Source organism: Pezoporus flaviventris, unplaced genomic scaffold, assembly GCF_033815535.1.
Source record: "Pezoporus flaviventris isolate CSIRO_AGI_PZ_B2104156 unplaced genomic scaffold, CSIRO_AGI_Pfla_v1 ptg000035l, whole genome shotgun sequence".
Lineage (NCBI taxonomy): Eukaryota > Metazoa > Chordata > Aves > Psittaciformes > Psittacidae > Pezoporus > Pezoporus flaviventris.
In genome coordinates this window covers 6,979,062-6,992,905 of record NW_026892583.1, presented here as the reverse complement: position 1 = coordinate 6,992,905, position 13,844 = coordinate 6,979,062, and the positions used below count along the sequence as shown (strand labels likewise).

The 13,844-nt window shown below is 37.6% G+C and overlaps 1 protein-coding gene across 8 annotated transcripts in view; it reads right to left on the bottom strand.

Annotated features, from left to right (window-relative positions):
* The window catches only part of KIAA0586 (KIAA0586 ortholog), a 74,489-nt gene extending 60,744 nt beyond the window's left edge, over positions 1-13,745 (bottom strand). For 7 of the 8 annotated variants that reach the window (XM_061462426.1, XM_061462425.1, XM_061462422.1 and 4 more), the window contains exons 1-12: positions 13,308-13,745; positions 11,705-11,784; positions 10,582-10,651; positions 9,370-9,436; positions 8,548-8,725; positions 7,910-8,143; positions 7,188-7,359; positions 6,470-6,637; positions 5,322-5,442; positions 4,322-4,463; positions 2,918-2,959; positions 944-1,170 (exon numbers count right to left, since the gene is read on the bottom strand). In XM_061462426.1, coding sequence (XP_061318410.1) covers positions 944-1,170; positions 2,918-2,959; positions 4,322-4,463; positions 5,322-5,442; positions 6,470-6,637; positions 7,188-7,359; positions 7,910-8,143; positions 8,548-8,725; positions 9,370-9,436; positions 10,582-10,651; positions 11,705-11,784; positions 13,308-13,599 — 1,793 coding nt within the window. In that variant the 5' untranslated portion in view covers positions 13,600-13,745. The remainder of the gene's footprint in view (positions 1-943; positions 1,171-2,917; positions 2,960-4,321; positions 4,464-5,321; positions 5,443-6,469; positions 6,638-7,187; positions 7,360-7,909; positions 8,144-8,547; positions 8,726-9,369; positions 9,437-10,581; positions 10,652-11,704; positions 11,785-13,307) is intronic. The other variant, XM_061462423.1, reaches the window with a different exon arrangement.
* Between the last annotated feature and the right edge of the window lie 99 nt (positions 13,746-13,844).

Genomic DNA, 13,844 nt, shown 5'->3' with positions numbered 1-13,844 from the left:
AACTTTAAGGTCGGTGCTTCTTAAATTGCACAGATTTGTTCCTGGGAAAGTACTGACCTATAAACACTATAAAAAGAGACACCCAGAACACAGATGGCAAGATTATGTACCAGTACAGTCTTTCTAAAGGGCACTGAACATAGACTATCCAAGTTTCCCAAACCTGTATCTGTTCTCATGTAATGCCACCTGCAAACCCCACCCCCCACTGGTATGTACTAACATTATTACAAACATCTACAAAAAAGTGGCAGCCATGTGTCTGTTCCTTCTTTTTGACCAAAAAACTGAAAAAAACAAGGCAACAAAAACATTCCAACACAAAAGACACAAAGCAGATGAAAAAAATTACTCCTTCCTCTAAAAGATAATGACAGCAGATGTCTGAAAAAAAAATAAATCTTTACATGAAGAGAATATTTACCTACCTCAGAAACTCAAGATTTAGTTGTATTCTAATAGGAAAACTTTCATTATGATTCAAGTAGGAGTATTAAACACAACTAACAAAGCAAATGCTCAAAAGCCAAAGATCTGCTGTAGGATGACTAATTCTGTAACATTTACAGGCTTATGAAGCCTCTTCTGTTCCGAATAATGAAATTACCCTTTAATTTTCCTGTTAATGCAAGTTTGTCTACAAAAAGCTAAAAGTTATAACCTCCTTGTTATGACAGCAGGACAGTTTGTCGATGGTAAGTCTCAGAATCCAGATTTACCAAGAACTAACAGATATCTGTCAATAAATACGCACCAGGAGGGTCAAAAAATATTTGAAGTTCAAGAGCATCATCTAATGATTGCTAAGAGTCAATAAATACTTTTTGCAGGGAAGTGCACTGCTTCTTCAACACACAGAATTAAAGAAGAAAAAAATAAGAGGTGATAAACGTGAGTACACACAATGAGTAGTCACACAAAGCACAGAATTATAGGGTCTAACCTGTTTGTAGTCAAGGCATTAATAAAAGTATACATGGCATCTCCATCTTTTGCGTGAATAACAGCTTCCAAATTTTCTTCAAGAACTTTTTTATTGTTTTGAACTCCTCTGAAAATCCTTTTAGCATCCCTCAGTATAGATTTTGGCACTTTAACATTTTGAAGGATTGACGGTTTATTGAGCAGATGACGTTCAGGAAGTTCAGATGTAACAGCAGACTTTTTTGACTAAAAGTGAAACAGAACCTCTAGCATTTAAACAAGAGACTGTAATTCCAACTTTCTACACACTGATCAGAATTCCCCTTAATCTATTATCACATCAATGCCCATTGTATGAAATACCACCCACATGTACTATAATCAACTGCAATTGATCAAGAACATTCAGTATGTTGCAAACACATTTAAAAGTCAAGCAAATGGAAAGACATCCAAAAGCTCTCAAATGCTAAATGATTTAATGCACAGGCAATGTTAATGGAGCCAATAAGCATGTGAAAAGATGGAAATTAGATACGTGAAGTATCATATGGAGATCTCTCCGTGTAACACAGAATCATAGAATAGTTAGGGTTGGAAAGGACCTTAAGATCATCTAATTCCAACTCCCCTGCCATGGGCAGGGACATCACACACTAAATCTTGTCACCCAAGGCTCTAACCTGGCCTTGAACACTGCCAGGGATGGAGCATTCACAACTTCCCCTGGGCAAGCCACTACAGTGCCTCACCATCCTAAGAGTAAAGAACTTCTTCCTTATATCCAGTCTAAACTTCCTCTGTTTAAGTTTTAACCCATTATCCCTTGTCCTATCACTACAGTCCCTAATGAAGAATCCAATAACATATTAACATTAGTTATTATCAAAAGCATAATAAAACCCAAAGTCCTCTAAATATATGCACTCAATTGGTATGCATCTACCATAAGAAACACCAACAAATATACACAAGTTTTAAGAACAACAACAAAATAAACCCCTCAACAGCACCATGATCCTCTCCCCATTTTGCTGATTTTCACTTTTCAGAAGAAACAATGAAGCAACTATTAGCCTTTTACTTTGTGGAATCATCTTACTGAGATAAAAATCAAGCATATATTAGCTGCTAAATACAAAAGGAAGACAAGTACAGGGGAAATAAGGAGCCATACAGCTATAGTCCTCACATTTACTCTTACACTCCTGATGAAACCCAGAGGTCCCCCAGAAGAGTGCTTTGTCTTCCAGAAAGGAAACAAAAAGCATTTAAAAAGTGATAAATGTACATAAAGAAAAAGAAACTCCAAAGAAAAAAAACAAAATACCCAAACTTGAGTAGACTCTGAAAGCATTAACTGAATGAGCATAAAATAACCTCACAGATCACAAATCAGGTTGGGCTTCAAAGCTACCCTGTTACCAAATCAGAATTACATGAAAGTCTAGTTTCTAACAGGTGTACTGCCAAAACACAATGGACATAGAAACCAACACACATCCCATGATCTTGGTTTTGCCTGGTGAGAAAAGGACAATAAACCAAATTATTTACTGATTTTATAGAAGTTTTCATTTTTAAATTTAAACTTTTGGACAAATACTAGCTCAATAAGAGATGTGAAATTTGTGAGAAAACGTAAGAAATACAGGTTCATGTTCAATCATAAAATAATGCAGACTTGCTGGTTAGACACACATCAGGAAATGGTAAATATATGAGTAGTACACACTATGTCCACTTGAGACAGTAGCTTTTTGCCTAACATTTTTATTATTCCCACAAGGTAGCTCACCAGGATTGACTAAAACAAGTCAAAGAACAAGTTAAATCTTACTTTGAGTAATGTAATCTGTGCATAATATCAACCTTTTAAAAAAAAAAAAAAAAAAGGTATGCAATAGTTACTTTAATGTTATCTCATTGCAAGCATGTTCAGAATTGTTTCAATATTACAGTATTTAAAAAAATAAAAAAATGTAAGGTATACCTTAATAAGATCATTTATGTCTGATTTCCATGAATTTGCTTCCTAAAAAGACAGAAGAAGAGCTGTTGAAACTTATCTAAAGGCAGATCCATCAAGGTAAAATCCAGGGTAGATATCTGATTAATTTAAATGGGCACAATGAGTTCCTTGTGAACTACTAAATTTTACTGCACACTTCTTTAGGATTAGAGCACCACCTTCTGTCCCATCACAACCTATCTCAGTTAATTCAGGCTATTAACTTCCTTGTATGACAAAGCTAGTGCTCATTGATCCTAAGTATCTACTTTGCCACTCTACAAATCTCTCAGTGATGAGAAGTCAATAGCTAACTACCTAATTGACTCAACTCCGCATTTGCTGAAGTCATCATCTCTGTCTTCCTATTGACCTTTTTTGTAAGAAAGAGATTTTAAGTCATTTATGTCAACTGTGTCTCTTTCAATTGCCATTTCTTCTCCCACCTTTTCCTGTTCTGTTGCTTATACTTATACTTGAGGTATGCTACTCAATTTTTAGCAATAGTGGTAAGCAAATATTTGCAATATAAATGGGGCACATGGTACGTGTTCTCTTACTGGTAAGAACATTTAAATTCTAAAGATACAGTAAGAAACATCGTGCAAAATATTTTTAGGGAAATATGCGAGCTAAAAACTTCAAACACAGAAATGAACCAACATAATCATAGCTATTGCATTCCAAGCCAATTCACAAAATGTGAATTTTCAAGTCTTTCTTCTTTCCCACAACAAATATTTACAAGAACAGAGAGGACCACACCAGATCAGGTATACCTTGCTTCCATGTGGAACCAGGTTAACAGATAAAAGTCTCAATTGTTAAAAACCACCACCAAGTTGCCAGCACAGAACCATTCTAGCACCAAAGGTACAAAATCATTAGCATAAAAAACAATACAAGGATGCATGCTAGTCAATTATTTGGAAACAGCACTCTTTACAAAAAGAAGTGGCAAAATGAAAAAGGAAGTAGCTTAAGTCATCCTTAGGTGACTGCAAATAAACAGAACATTGTTCTTCCCCAAATGGGAATGTTATATCAGCTCTGCAGCTCTAGTATCACAGGAATATAGCAACCTTAAATTAAACAAAGAAATAAACCACTTTTTTTTTTTTTTATCCTGTTTTATGCTTGTTAGAATGGCTGTAAGAGCCTCTACAGTCTAGTCTATTGCATACTCATTGAGAAATTACTCAGGCTCAATGGGCTTCCACATACAGAAACAGCAATATTCCAAGTAACTGTAAACAAATGTCAGTCTTTTTACAGAGGTGGAAGCAAGGGCAACACTTTTACTGATACCAGACCTCTAAGTTTTTCTCCACATTTTTTATTCCCCTTTACTCAAACTCTTGATCATTCTGATTACACAGACTTTACCTCTAGCATGTCATGCATTTTTCTTCTCAACTGGTCAAGATCTTGAAGTAAATCATCTGCTTTTTTCACCGTTTTCTCAACTGAACTGCAATTTTGGAAGCTTTCTAAAGCAGGGACTGAATCTGTATGCAGAGCAGTATGCCTGATGGGAGAAACACTCTTGATTAAAAGTCTCCTGGCTCCTCATGTGGCCCAAGAAAGTAGCCAACTGTGAAACTAAGCACTAATTTAAATTGCAAGAATGCCAAACCTTCATATAAATTGGAATCTGCTTTTTTACCTTAGGTTTCAGACAGGTTATTGGGTTTTCTCTGTTTACCACTTAACACCTTGAGCTGTATCCCTGTATTTTCAACAGTGAAACTACATCTAAAATTCAGATCTAACAGAGCAACATGTAAACTTTGGATACATTTCCAGTTGAAGCAATTAACATTTTTGTCCATACTATCAAAATAAGACCGTATATATGTAGCCATTTCTCATTACATTAGTGAAAATGTGACATCAAATGACTGCCTCAGTAATTTGACGCAGAACATTTCCACACACTCTCTTAACACTCAGAAACTGTTAGGCGGATGCTGCGCCTTCCCAACAAGGTGTTCTCATACAGCTCCCATAAGCCTGGAGTCTCACCGACAACGGCAGCTCCACTTTAACAAACTGTCTGTAGAGCTGGCTTCTGACACTACTCTCCAAGCTGCTACAATGGAAGACACGTACTCGCAAGACAAAAAAGTGACACCCAATGACCTTCAAGAAAGGTGCTACAAATGACCCTTATCAACAAGCCTTCATCTACCTCCATTATACAACAGAAATGCAAAAGTAGCATAGAAATGTCAGTGGGCCATGTTTCCACTTCAGACACAGCTTTGCTAGACTAAAGGACCATGCCACCGACTCTATTAAACCATCAATATCCAATACATCTTTCTCAATTTCATCAAGACAAACAAAAAGTCCTCTTCAGTTTTGGATTGTGATGTTTATTTACCTGTATCTCTCAGAATGACAGCTCATTTTATTACTGTTTAATGCTGCCTTCTTGGAATCTTCAATCTGCCCCCGTGGCATTTCTTGAGAATTCAGAATGTGCTCAAGAAGTCTCCCTTCACCTAGGGCAGAAAAAAGAAGGTTAACTTTGTTCAATATATTTAATACTTTTTTTTCCCTTCCAGATATTTCCCCACTATGCTCACTAAAGATAGTAAAAATTTTTTTTAGATTTATATAGATTTAGATTGAAATATAGATTTATTTCAGATAGGCAAGTCACATAAAACCACTCACACTAATCTATCTTACTGTGATTGTGTTACATTAGCAAAGTCAGAAAACACATAAATGAAACTGTGATGGCAATTAACTGAGTCACAGAGAAACATTCTGTCCATACTGTCACAGATTTATTGTTCTTCCTCTGTCTTGTTTCATTTATTCCTGCACCTATGGAACAACAAGAATAGGTGGCAGCTTTGTAAAAGACAGATAGAAGCAGCATCTGATAAGAATCTGATGTCCTTGATGACAACAGTACAATGGCTGATTCTTTTAAATGCTTTTCCTCAGTTTTAGATCCTCAAACAATTCTAAAACACAACCAACCAAAACCAAAAAAAGGATGCTTTATTTTTTGATGGAATGTTCAAAACTGAGTTTTATGCCACCAAACTGTTCAAAAGCAGTAAAAGAAAATTACTTCCCATTGCTTTACATGTGCTGTTTTCATTACAATATCCCAAAGACCCTGTGGATCCATGGTTAAGGGGAGCGGGGCGGGGAGAGGGGATAAATTCAACCAGTGATAATGAGCAAGTGAGTAGCTCTCAAATGTTACATTATTCTATATAGCCTTTCTTAAACTTGGCAATGAATGGTCATTTAATTTTTTATTTGAGAAAATATTTCAGTGAGCAACCATGTTGAGATGCTACATGTTAGATCAGTATTGTCATGAAGTCTTTAGTTAGTTAATAGTGATTTATTCACAAAACCAACCCTTTCCAAACGTACTTTCCAATATTCTGAATATATGTACTTAAGTGCCAGAAACCCAACAGCTCAGAACAGGTGAGGACCACACAAAGTAATTCCCACACCATACTATTCATGCCAGCAGAGAACAGGAGTGTCTTACAATACCTGCACTTGTGGATTTTGGAATGTTTTCCTTTTCTGTTACAGAGTTTTCTTTCTTTGAGATTTTCACATTTTTTGATACAGGTTCTGGAGCATATCTCCGAGGAACTGGTGTCTTTAGAGGAGATTTTTGTGTATTAATCCCAAAACTCTGAAATTGGCTTGAATATGCTTCAGGGAAAAAAAAAAAGTTATTTAAATGTTAACAAATTGTTTCATAGGAAAAGAAATCTACCAAAAAAAAAAAAAGAAGCCAACATCATGGATTTTTTAAGAAAATGCAAAACATTAAAGAAGTAGTTAAGAAAGCAAATTGGAAGAAAACGTCATACTTCCAAGTGCTATTATAAAGGTATAAAAAAAAAAACAAACAAAAAATCCCCCCAAAAAAACCAAAACCCACAACAAAAAACAAAGCCAACCATACTATGGATTAGTTCATTCCAAGCTTCCACGCAGATCATTTCTCAGTGAGATTAGGTTAGGTCTCGGCCTCTCTTGGTGCAGACTAAGCACTTACTAAATATGAAACTCTTACTTTAAACTAGAACATTTTCAAAATATGTGGTAGATGTTTTATTGCCTAATATAGTATATAACCAATGATACAGACAGAACTGTTTACTATTCATTACTGATGTGAAGTAAAATCCAATATTAATGGCAATAAAATTAATGCAAAACTAACACTGAAAATAAGATACTCAGAATTTGTCTTCACCTTGGGCAGGTGCACCACCACTGGTAGGAAATAAACCCCTCTGACAAGAAGGTATTTCGTTAGTGAGCAATCGCTGTTCTGACTTTTCAGATTGTTTTGTCATGAGGCTGGAGGAAGGCTCATGAATTCGCTGTAAGCCACCTGAGTTCACTGCAGAGCTAATGAGATGAGACTAAGAGACAAAATTAGAAAGGATTTCTAATATATGCGTTAGTTTTTTTTCTCAAGTAAAACTTGTAACATGAATATTTGCCATGTAATCATACTGAACAGATTTTGACATGCTATTCCAGAGAAGAGCCATTTACAACAACCTCAGAATGCAGACATGCTTGGACATTATCCTGCCTTTCAAAAAACACAGAGGACTCTTTGAAGAAAGAATTTATAATTGTTCTTGGACTTTTAATCTGACTGGATACTCACTGAATTAAAGTTTCCTCAGTTATTAAAGGTCTAAATGATTTCTTGGTATGAATGAGAGTAATTTCACAATTTTTGCTTTTACTTTCCAGAGACACAAAAATTAGGGAGGAGAGTGGAGCAGATATCTGGAACAGAACCAGAAGTAAACCTTTTCCCAAAAAGTTCTAAGCTTATGTGCTGGCCACTGGATCTTTCTTTCTCTCTAATACTAAGACATGATCCAAATTATTATTATATTAATACAGGGATACAGAAGAAATTATTAAACTAAAGCTTCTGCACTGTTACTTAGATACCTGAATATCCATTTGTTGCTCCTGTAACTTTTCTAGATGCTGAATCCGTTGCATCATGAAAGCATTCATTTGTTTTTCAAGCTCACCGACTCTATCATGACAGTGGGGCTTCTCATGAAGAGTCTTCATATTAGTTTGTTGTTCAGCAACACTATGCAGTTGTCTGTCTGCCTCCTGTAGTTTATGAATTAATGCTGAAACTGAGTTAACCTTTGCTTCCAAATCATTTTGAACCTGCAAGACGGAAGGAAAAAAAAAAAATTAAAAAAGGGGAAAAACCTTAGTGCAAAAGAGATGCAAGCTTGAAGAGAATAAAACCTCCTCCCCACCATCATGGAATGATTTGCTTCCCAAAAGATACAAATAAAATCCTAGTTAGCACTAATGTTTGATGGTTTACCAATACTATAAAATTCTGCTGAAAGAGAAATCAAATGGTCTCTGCCCGTTTGCCCACTGAGCCAAATCCAAATCAGTTCTCTCAGTTATACTGGTCAATAAGCCTGAGACTACTAACACAGAGAACAGTAAGCAGACACATTCAGTCCCTCTGGCTCCACTACCAACAATTTCAGCCTGGCTCAGAACATCTACTTTTTTAAGCCAACAAAAAACTAGTATTACCACAAGCTACTTACTTTAAGAAGTGGAGCTGTAGTAGCAATTGCAGCAGCAGTTGCTGCTGCAATGGTTGCTGCAGAATCAGCTTCCCTATGTGCTGATGTGGTGTCATGACCAACACTTTCCTTTTTTCCTGTGGAGGCATTTCCTAAGAGCTGTACCTTCACCTCCTTAAGCACAGGAGTATTTTTGGTTCTATAAAAATAAACAAGTGCCTGTAAATAGCATTGTTTTCTCCAGATCTTCTCCAAGCAAATGATTTCCCGCATATATCATTAATATCAATACTTACATAAGCATTTCTCCTTGATGCTCTCAACATCTAAGAAACAATTTTATTCTCATTTTTTAGCATGACACAAGGAATTGATCAGGATTATGTTACAGATTTTAATATAAAAGGCACATCCCTGTGATGGGGATGGCAAAGCTCAATGCACTCACTAGTAGCAAAGTCAACCAGATCTCAGATCTTCAAGATTTCCAGCCTATGGCTAAACAGTATGTGTCCTTATCTGTCTTTAAAATATTACATGGGTTTGACGAAAACTGGGTTCTCTATCAGAGCTGATCTTGCTTGACTCTTGTATCATGAAATCATTAATTCAAATAGTCTAAAGGCATTACCAACAATATGCATAATAACCAATATACTCCAGTAAGCTCTGAATGATAAAAAAACCTGAAAACACCTTCACAGACAGAAAAAGAATACTAACAGAGAACCATAAAGAATATGCTTTTTACTTACCAGCCATGCATTTTGGCAGAGACTGAGGAAATACAACATCTCTACAGAAACAGAACAGCTGAGATGATAAGAACACCAACATACTTACTTTTGCTTTAAAACTGCTCTCAAAGCCTCTTTCTGGCCAGTAGCATATTGAGAAATAACAACATCACCTGTAGGGAAAGGCACAAAACATATTTTGTCAAGTTAACTGACACAAAATGTCTATTGCAGAGGTTGACACAAAGCATTATTTCAACATGCGCAATTTTGCTGCAGTCTGTTGCCTTCACAAAGCATATTATTTACTGTAATAACAAACTGCTTCCCTTCACTATGTAGCAGACTTAAATCATGATGACAGTAAAAGCAGGCTTAACTAATTTTATATCGTATTGATGCTGTGAAAAGGACAGTACCGTATCTTTGTAACATCTGTGGGAAAATGCCACATAAATGGTAACTGGAGTTCAGACAACCCATTCAATAAAACCCTGCAAATTCTAACTGTTGACACAAGCCTCTTGCAGTCACCACAAATTACAAGTTTCCTTAATACCTTTAAATTATGCTAAAAGGATTGCAGGCTCTCCTTCATCCACTGTTTGCTGAGCAGAGGTAACAAACCAAGATGTGGAAGGTTCAGTGTTCCCCTGCTGCTGATTATACACAGATAGTACACACATGCTGACAAGCCAGCTAATTGTTGCCTCTGTATGAGTAAAAGATGAAACTATTGATTTTTTGTCTTAAACAGAGGTAGTGATTTGTGTTTCTTTTCTCTACAAAGTTACAGATATCAAAGAAACCTGCAGAAGTGTATTTTCTTTAAAAGGTCTTCACTTCCCAAAATCTGATTGAAACTTACTGGCATGTGTCTGGCATGTGAAACTGACTGGCAGACTCAGAAGTTAAAGGAAAAAGCAGTGACAAAGTGTTTTCTTAGATTCTTAAGGATTAAAAAGATACTTTCTGTTGCATTTGTAGGATAATCACAATAGTAAAAAGCATCCAAACAAGATGTTTCCCCTCCACACCCCAAAATTCTCTATTCGGAGACATGAATGTTTCAGTTATCAAAAGGAATCTCAACACTGTGGTCCACTGGTAGAAGTCCCTCTCAGTTAATCGAAAGAGCTACATAAACTAGTGTAATGCCAGCAAGACTGAAGTAAAATCTGCAAAGAAACACTTGAATATCTTGACTCAAAAGTTTCTATACTGAACAAAAATACCCAAAATAAAATGAAAGTTCAATTATATCTTAATCAGTTTTATTATAAAAACAGGGCCATAACAGTACATTGATAAGTCTCACCTTTCAGTCTTCTGCTATCTTCCAGTAACAGTGAAGGATCGCCTTGTACTGCAGCATCTCTAGGATAATCCTTCAGAAAAAGAAGAACAGAAAAGCATATATCAAAGCTTCTGGATCAGTGGCCACAATGTTAGAAGTGAATGGAACTGCAGACTACAGAAATGTAAGCATCGCAATACTCTTAAAGCAAGATCTTGGAACAAGACATGTTATGATTTCTACCACAGAATAATCTGGATTTTGTAGTCAAGAATTCACATTACATTTTAGGAACAAAACCCCTAGAAACACAATTAAAATTAAAAGCATATATTCCAAGTGCTGAGTAAGCGCATGCTCCTCATTTATGGCCAAAGAAGTAGTAGTGAAATTACATATGTGTAAATTTATACAAGCTGCTAATCTCAAACAATTCAGGAACACTCATACACAAAGAATTAAGCACCCAACACTGGCTGTGGAACTGAAGGGGCGGAGCTGAATTTTCTTGAAGTGGAGTCCATGGATAATCAAAGTCTACAAAAGCAGCTATAAAGGAAAGTTAGGAAGGCAAAAATCTGTTACTTATTTGGTGGTGTACTCCACCATACTTTTGAGACTTGTTCAGCTCACTAGCTCTACTTTGAGCCATGCAAAAACACTACTGCAGTCCTTTCACAGCATGGGTTAACTTTATCTTCATGTATGCTTATTGACATACGGATGCCCTATGGACAAGTTTCCACTCTATGTAAGAAAGAACAAACAAATCAAAAGGAAATAAGCTTTTTAAGTATTAAAGAGTTCCAATAAACTAATGACCATTTCATTATCTATGATATGAAGAAGAAAACAAATCTGCAGTTTTAGGTTTTTAACAAATATTGTGCCATGTGCAATCGATTACACTAAAATTTAAAAGAAGCCTTGGTATTAATTATGCAACAGGTAGCTATACACAAAGCCCTTCTCAACACTTCGGCATTAATATCACACTAGCAGCAACTGAAAGAAAAAGCAGCTGCACAGTTCCGGTGCAGAAGTTAAGCCAAAGATTTGAGATGCTTTTACAGAAGTTGCAACTTTTTGAGAAAAACATTCTCTTAGTTCAGGCCTGCAAGAAGCAACATTGACCATTTCTCACCATTTGTGATAAAAACATGGGCTCCGTAGAATTTCCCACTGAAAGCAGACGTTCTGGATACCCTTTAGTACTTGAGACTCCTAAAATAAAAGCAGTTTCTACTGTGATCATAATGTTTTGTTACTCATTTTCAATACACCTTGACTAACCCAAACCTAAACATTTCCTCTGCCTGTATCAAGGTAAGTAGCATGGATTGTGTCAGTCATGAATTTGAAGAGTACATGGTAATTACTACTGCCTCATACTATAAAGAACAGACTTAAAATTATTTACTTAATACTACTAAAATAGTTTGCTAAAACAGTTGCAGAAAAGGATGCAATTTGTTTTTTTTCCTATTTGCTTACTCATCTGTGTGAGCTTCACTGGTACAGGCAGTTGAACTGTGTATGTTGTTTGTGTCAAGCTGGCGGGGTATAGGAGGAGTAGAGCTGGCTTGTTTGTTTTCCAAAATTACAAAGAAAAATGGCTTTAACAAGAAAACGGTAGGTAACAGGGAAACTTCTGAATAGTTGTTTAACTGACCAGCTCTGAAACTTGTATTGTTTCATAAAATCTGCAAAAACTGCAGACTGAAAAAGACGAGCTGAATAACTTTCCCAGAATGCCTACTTCCAACATTTAATATTTATTACCTTTCAAGTGTTCAATAAACACTTCTTTAAAAAGGCAAGCTTGTACAGATCAATCTTGAACATCTACTGGCTCAAACTCTCCAGAAAAAGTCATCTTTAAAGAAGGAGAGACAGAGGAAAAGCATCTAAAAGACACTTGATTTCTTCCAGTATAAAACCACAAAATAATTCACACAATTCCATAAAAACATTAAGAAGGCCCAAATATTGGGACTGTTTGTTAGCAGGAGCAATATTCTGTTTGGCACAAATCTGCTTGCTGACTACACTTTGGGCATAAAATTGAAGAGATACAAATGGTCCTAAAACAGTGAGCTACAAACTGCATTAAAAACTGTGACATACAAGAAAGGCATCAATCTTCTTAACTTTCTTTAACTCAACTTTGATCCTTGAACACATACAGTTTCATCCTCTGATGCTGCCTAAAACCTTCCTGCCCAGTATATTTGTGAAATTAACAGACATAAGGAAGAAGCTCTGCACTGTTTGGGTGGTAGCACGTTGAAACAGGTTGCTCAGAGAAGCTGTGGCTGCACCATCGCTGGCAATGTTCAAGGCCAGGGTGGATGGTGCTTTGAGCAACCTGGTCTAGTGGAAGGTGTCCCTGCCCATGGCATTCGATAATGGAACTAGATAATCTCTAACGTCCCTTCCAGCACAAACCACTCTATGATGATTCTACAATAAAGGTGAGAGTTACCTAATAATTAAAGACGAGGAATCTGGAGCCAGGACTGGAGTTCTGTTAGCAGAGCGATGACTGACCACCTCACCCTGCACAACTCGCTTTTCACGTGCAAAACACAGCTTGGCAAAACAAACAGATAAACACGACTTTTCAAAGCGTACTAGTGTTTTCAGAAGAAAAACATTCCTTAGTTACGAAGCTACTGCCTGACTGAAAACACTACACAGCTAATTTAGCTGGGCCCGAAGCTGCGAACTCGCCGTAAATCACGCACCTGCTGGGGGTCCTGGGGTTACTACCCCGCGCGGTGCCCTGCACGCTGACACTGAGGTGGGAGCGCAGGGCGGTCCGCGGTCAGACAAAGCAGCACCGGTGTCCTGGCACGGAGCAACCACTTCACACCGCTTCCTGACAGCGACAGTCACTTTCCTCACGCGGCCACCAGCTGCTGTCGCAGCCTCAGCGGCCTTCTCCCTCTGGACACCTGTGGAGTGAATGAGCACGTCGTCCGCCGTGAGGCTGCCCAAGGAGTCCGGGCTGAGGCTGGAGCTGCTTCCCGTGTCCATGAGGATCTCGTCACGCAGCTCCGGAGGGAAGTCCAAAGCAGGATCGTGACAAAGAGGCCATGCCTGCGGGCCGGGCGCCAAGGCAGCAGCCGCCCCACTGCCTGCTCCCGCGCAAGGAAAACGGCCTGAAGGCTGCGGGAAAGTGTTTCCCGCCGCGCCCCGGACACGAATGCACCGCCCGGCGCCCTGGCGGACCCAGAGTCCCGCCTGCCGCCCGTGCCGGAAGCAACCGCTGCCATGGCAAC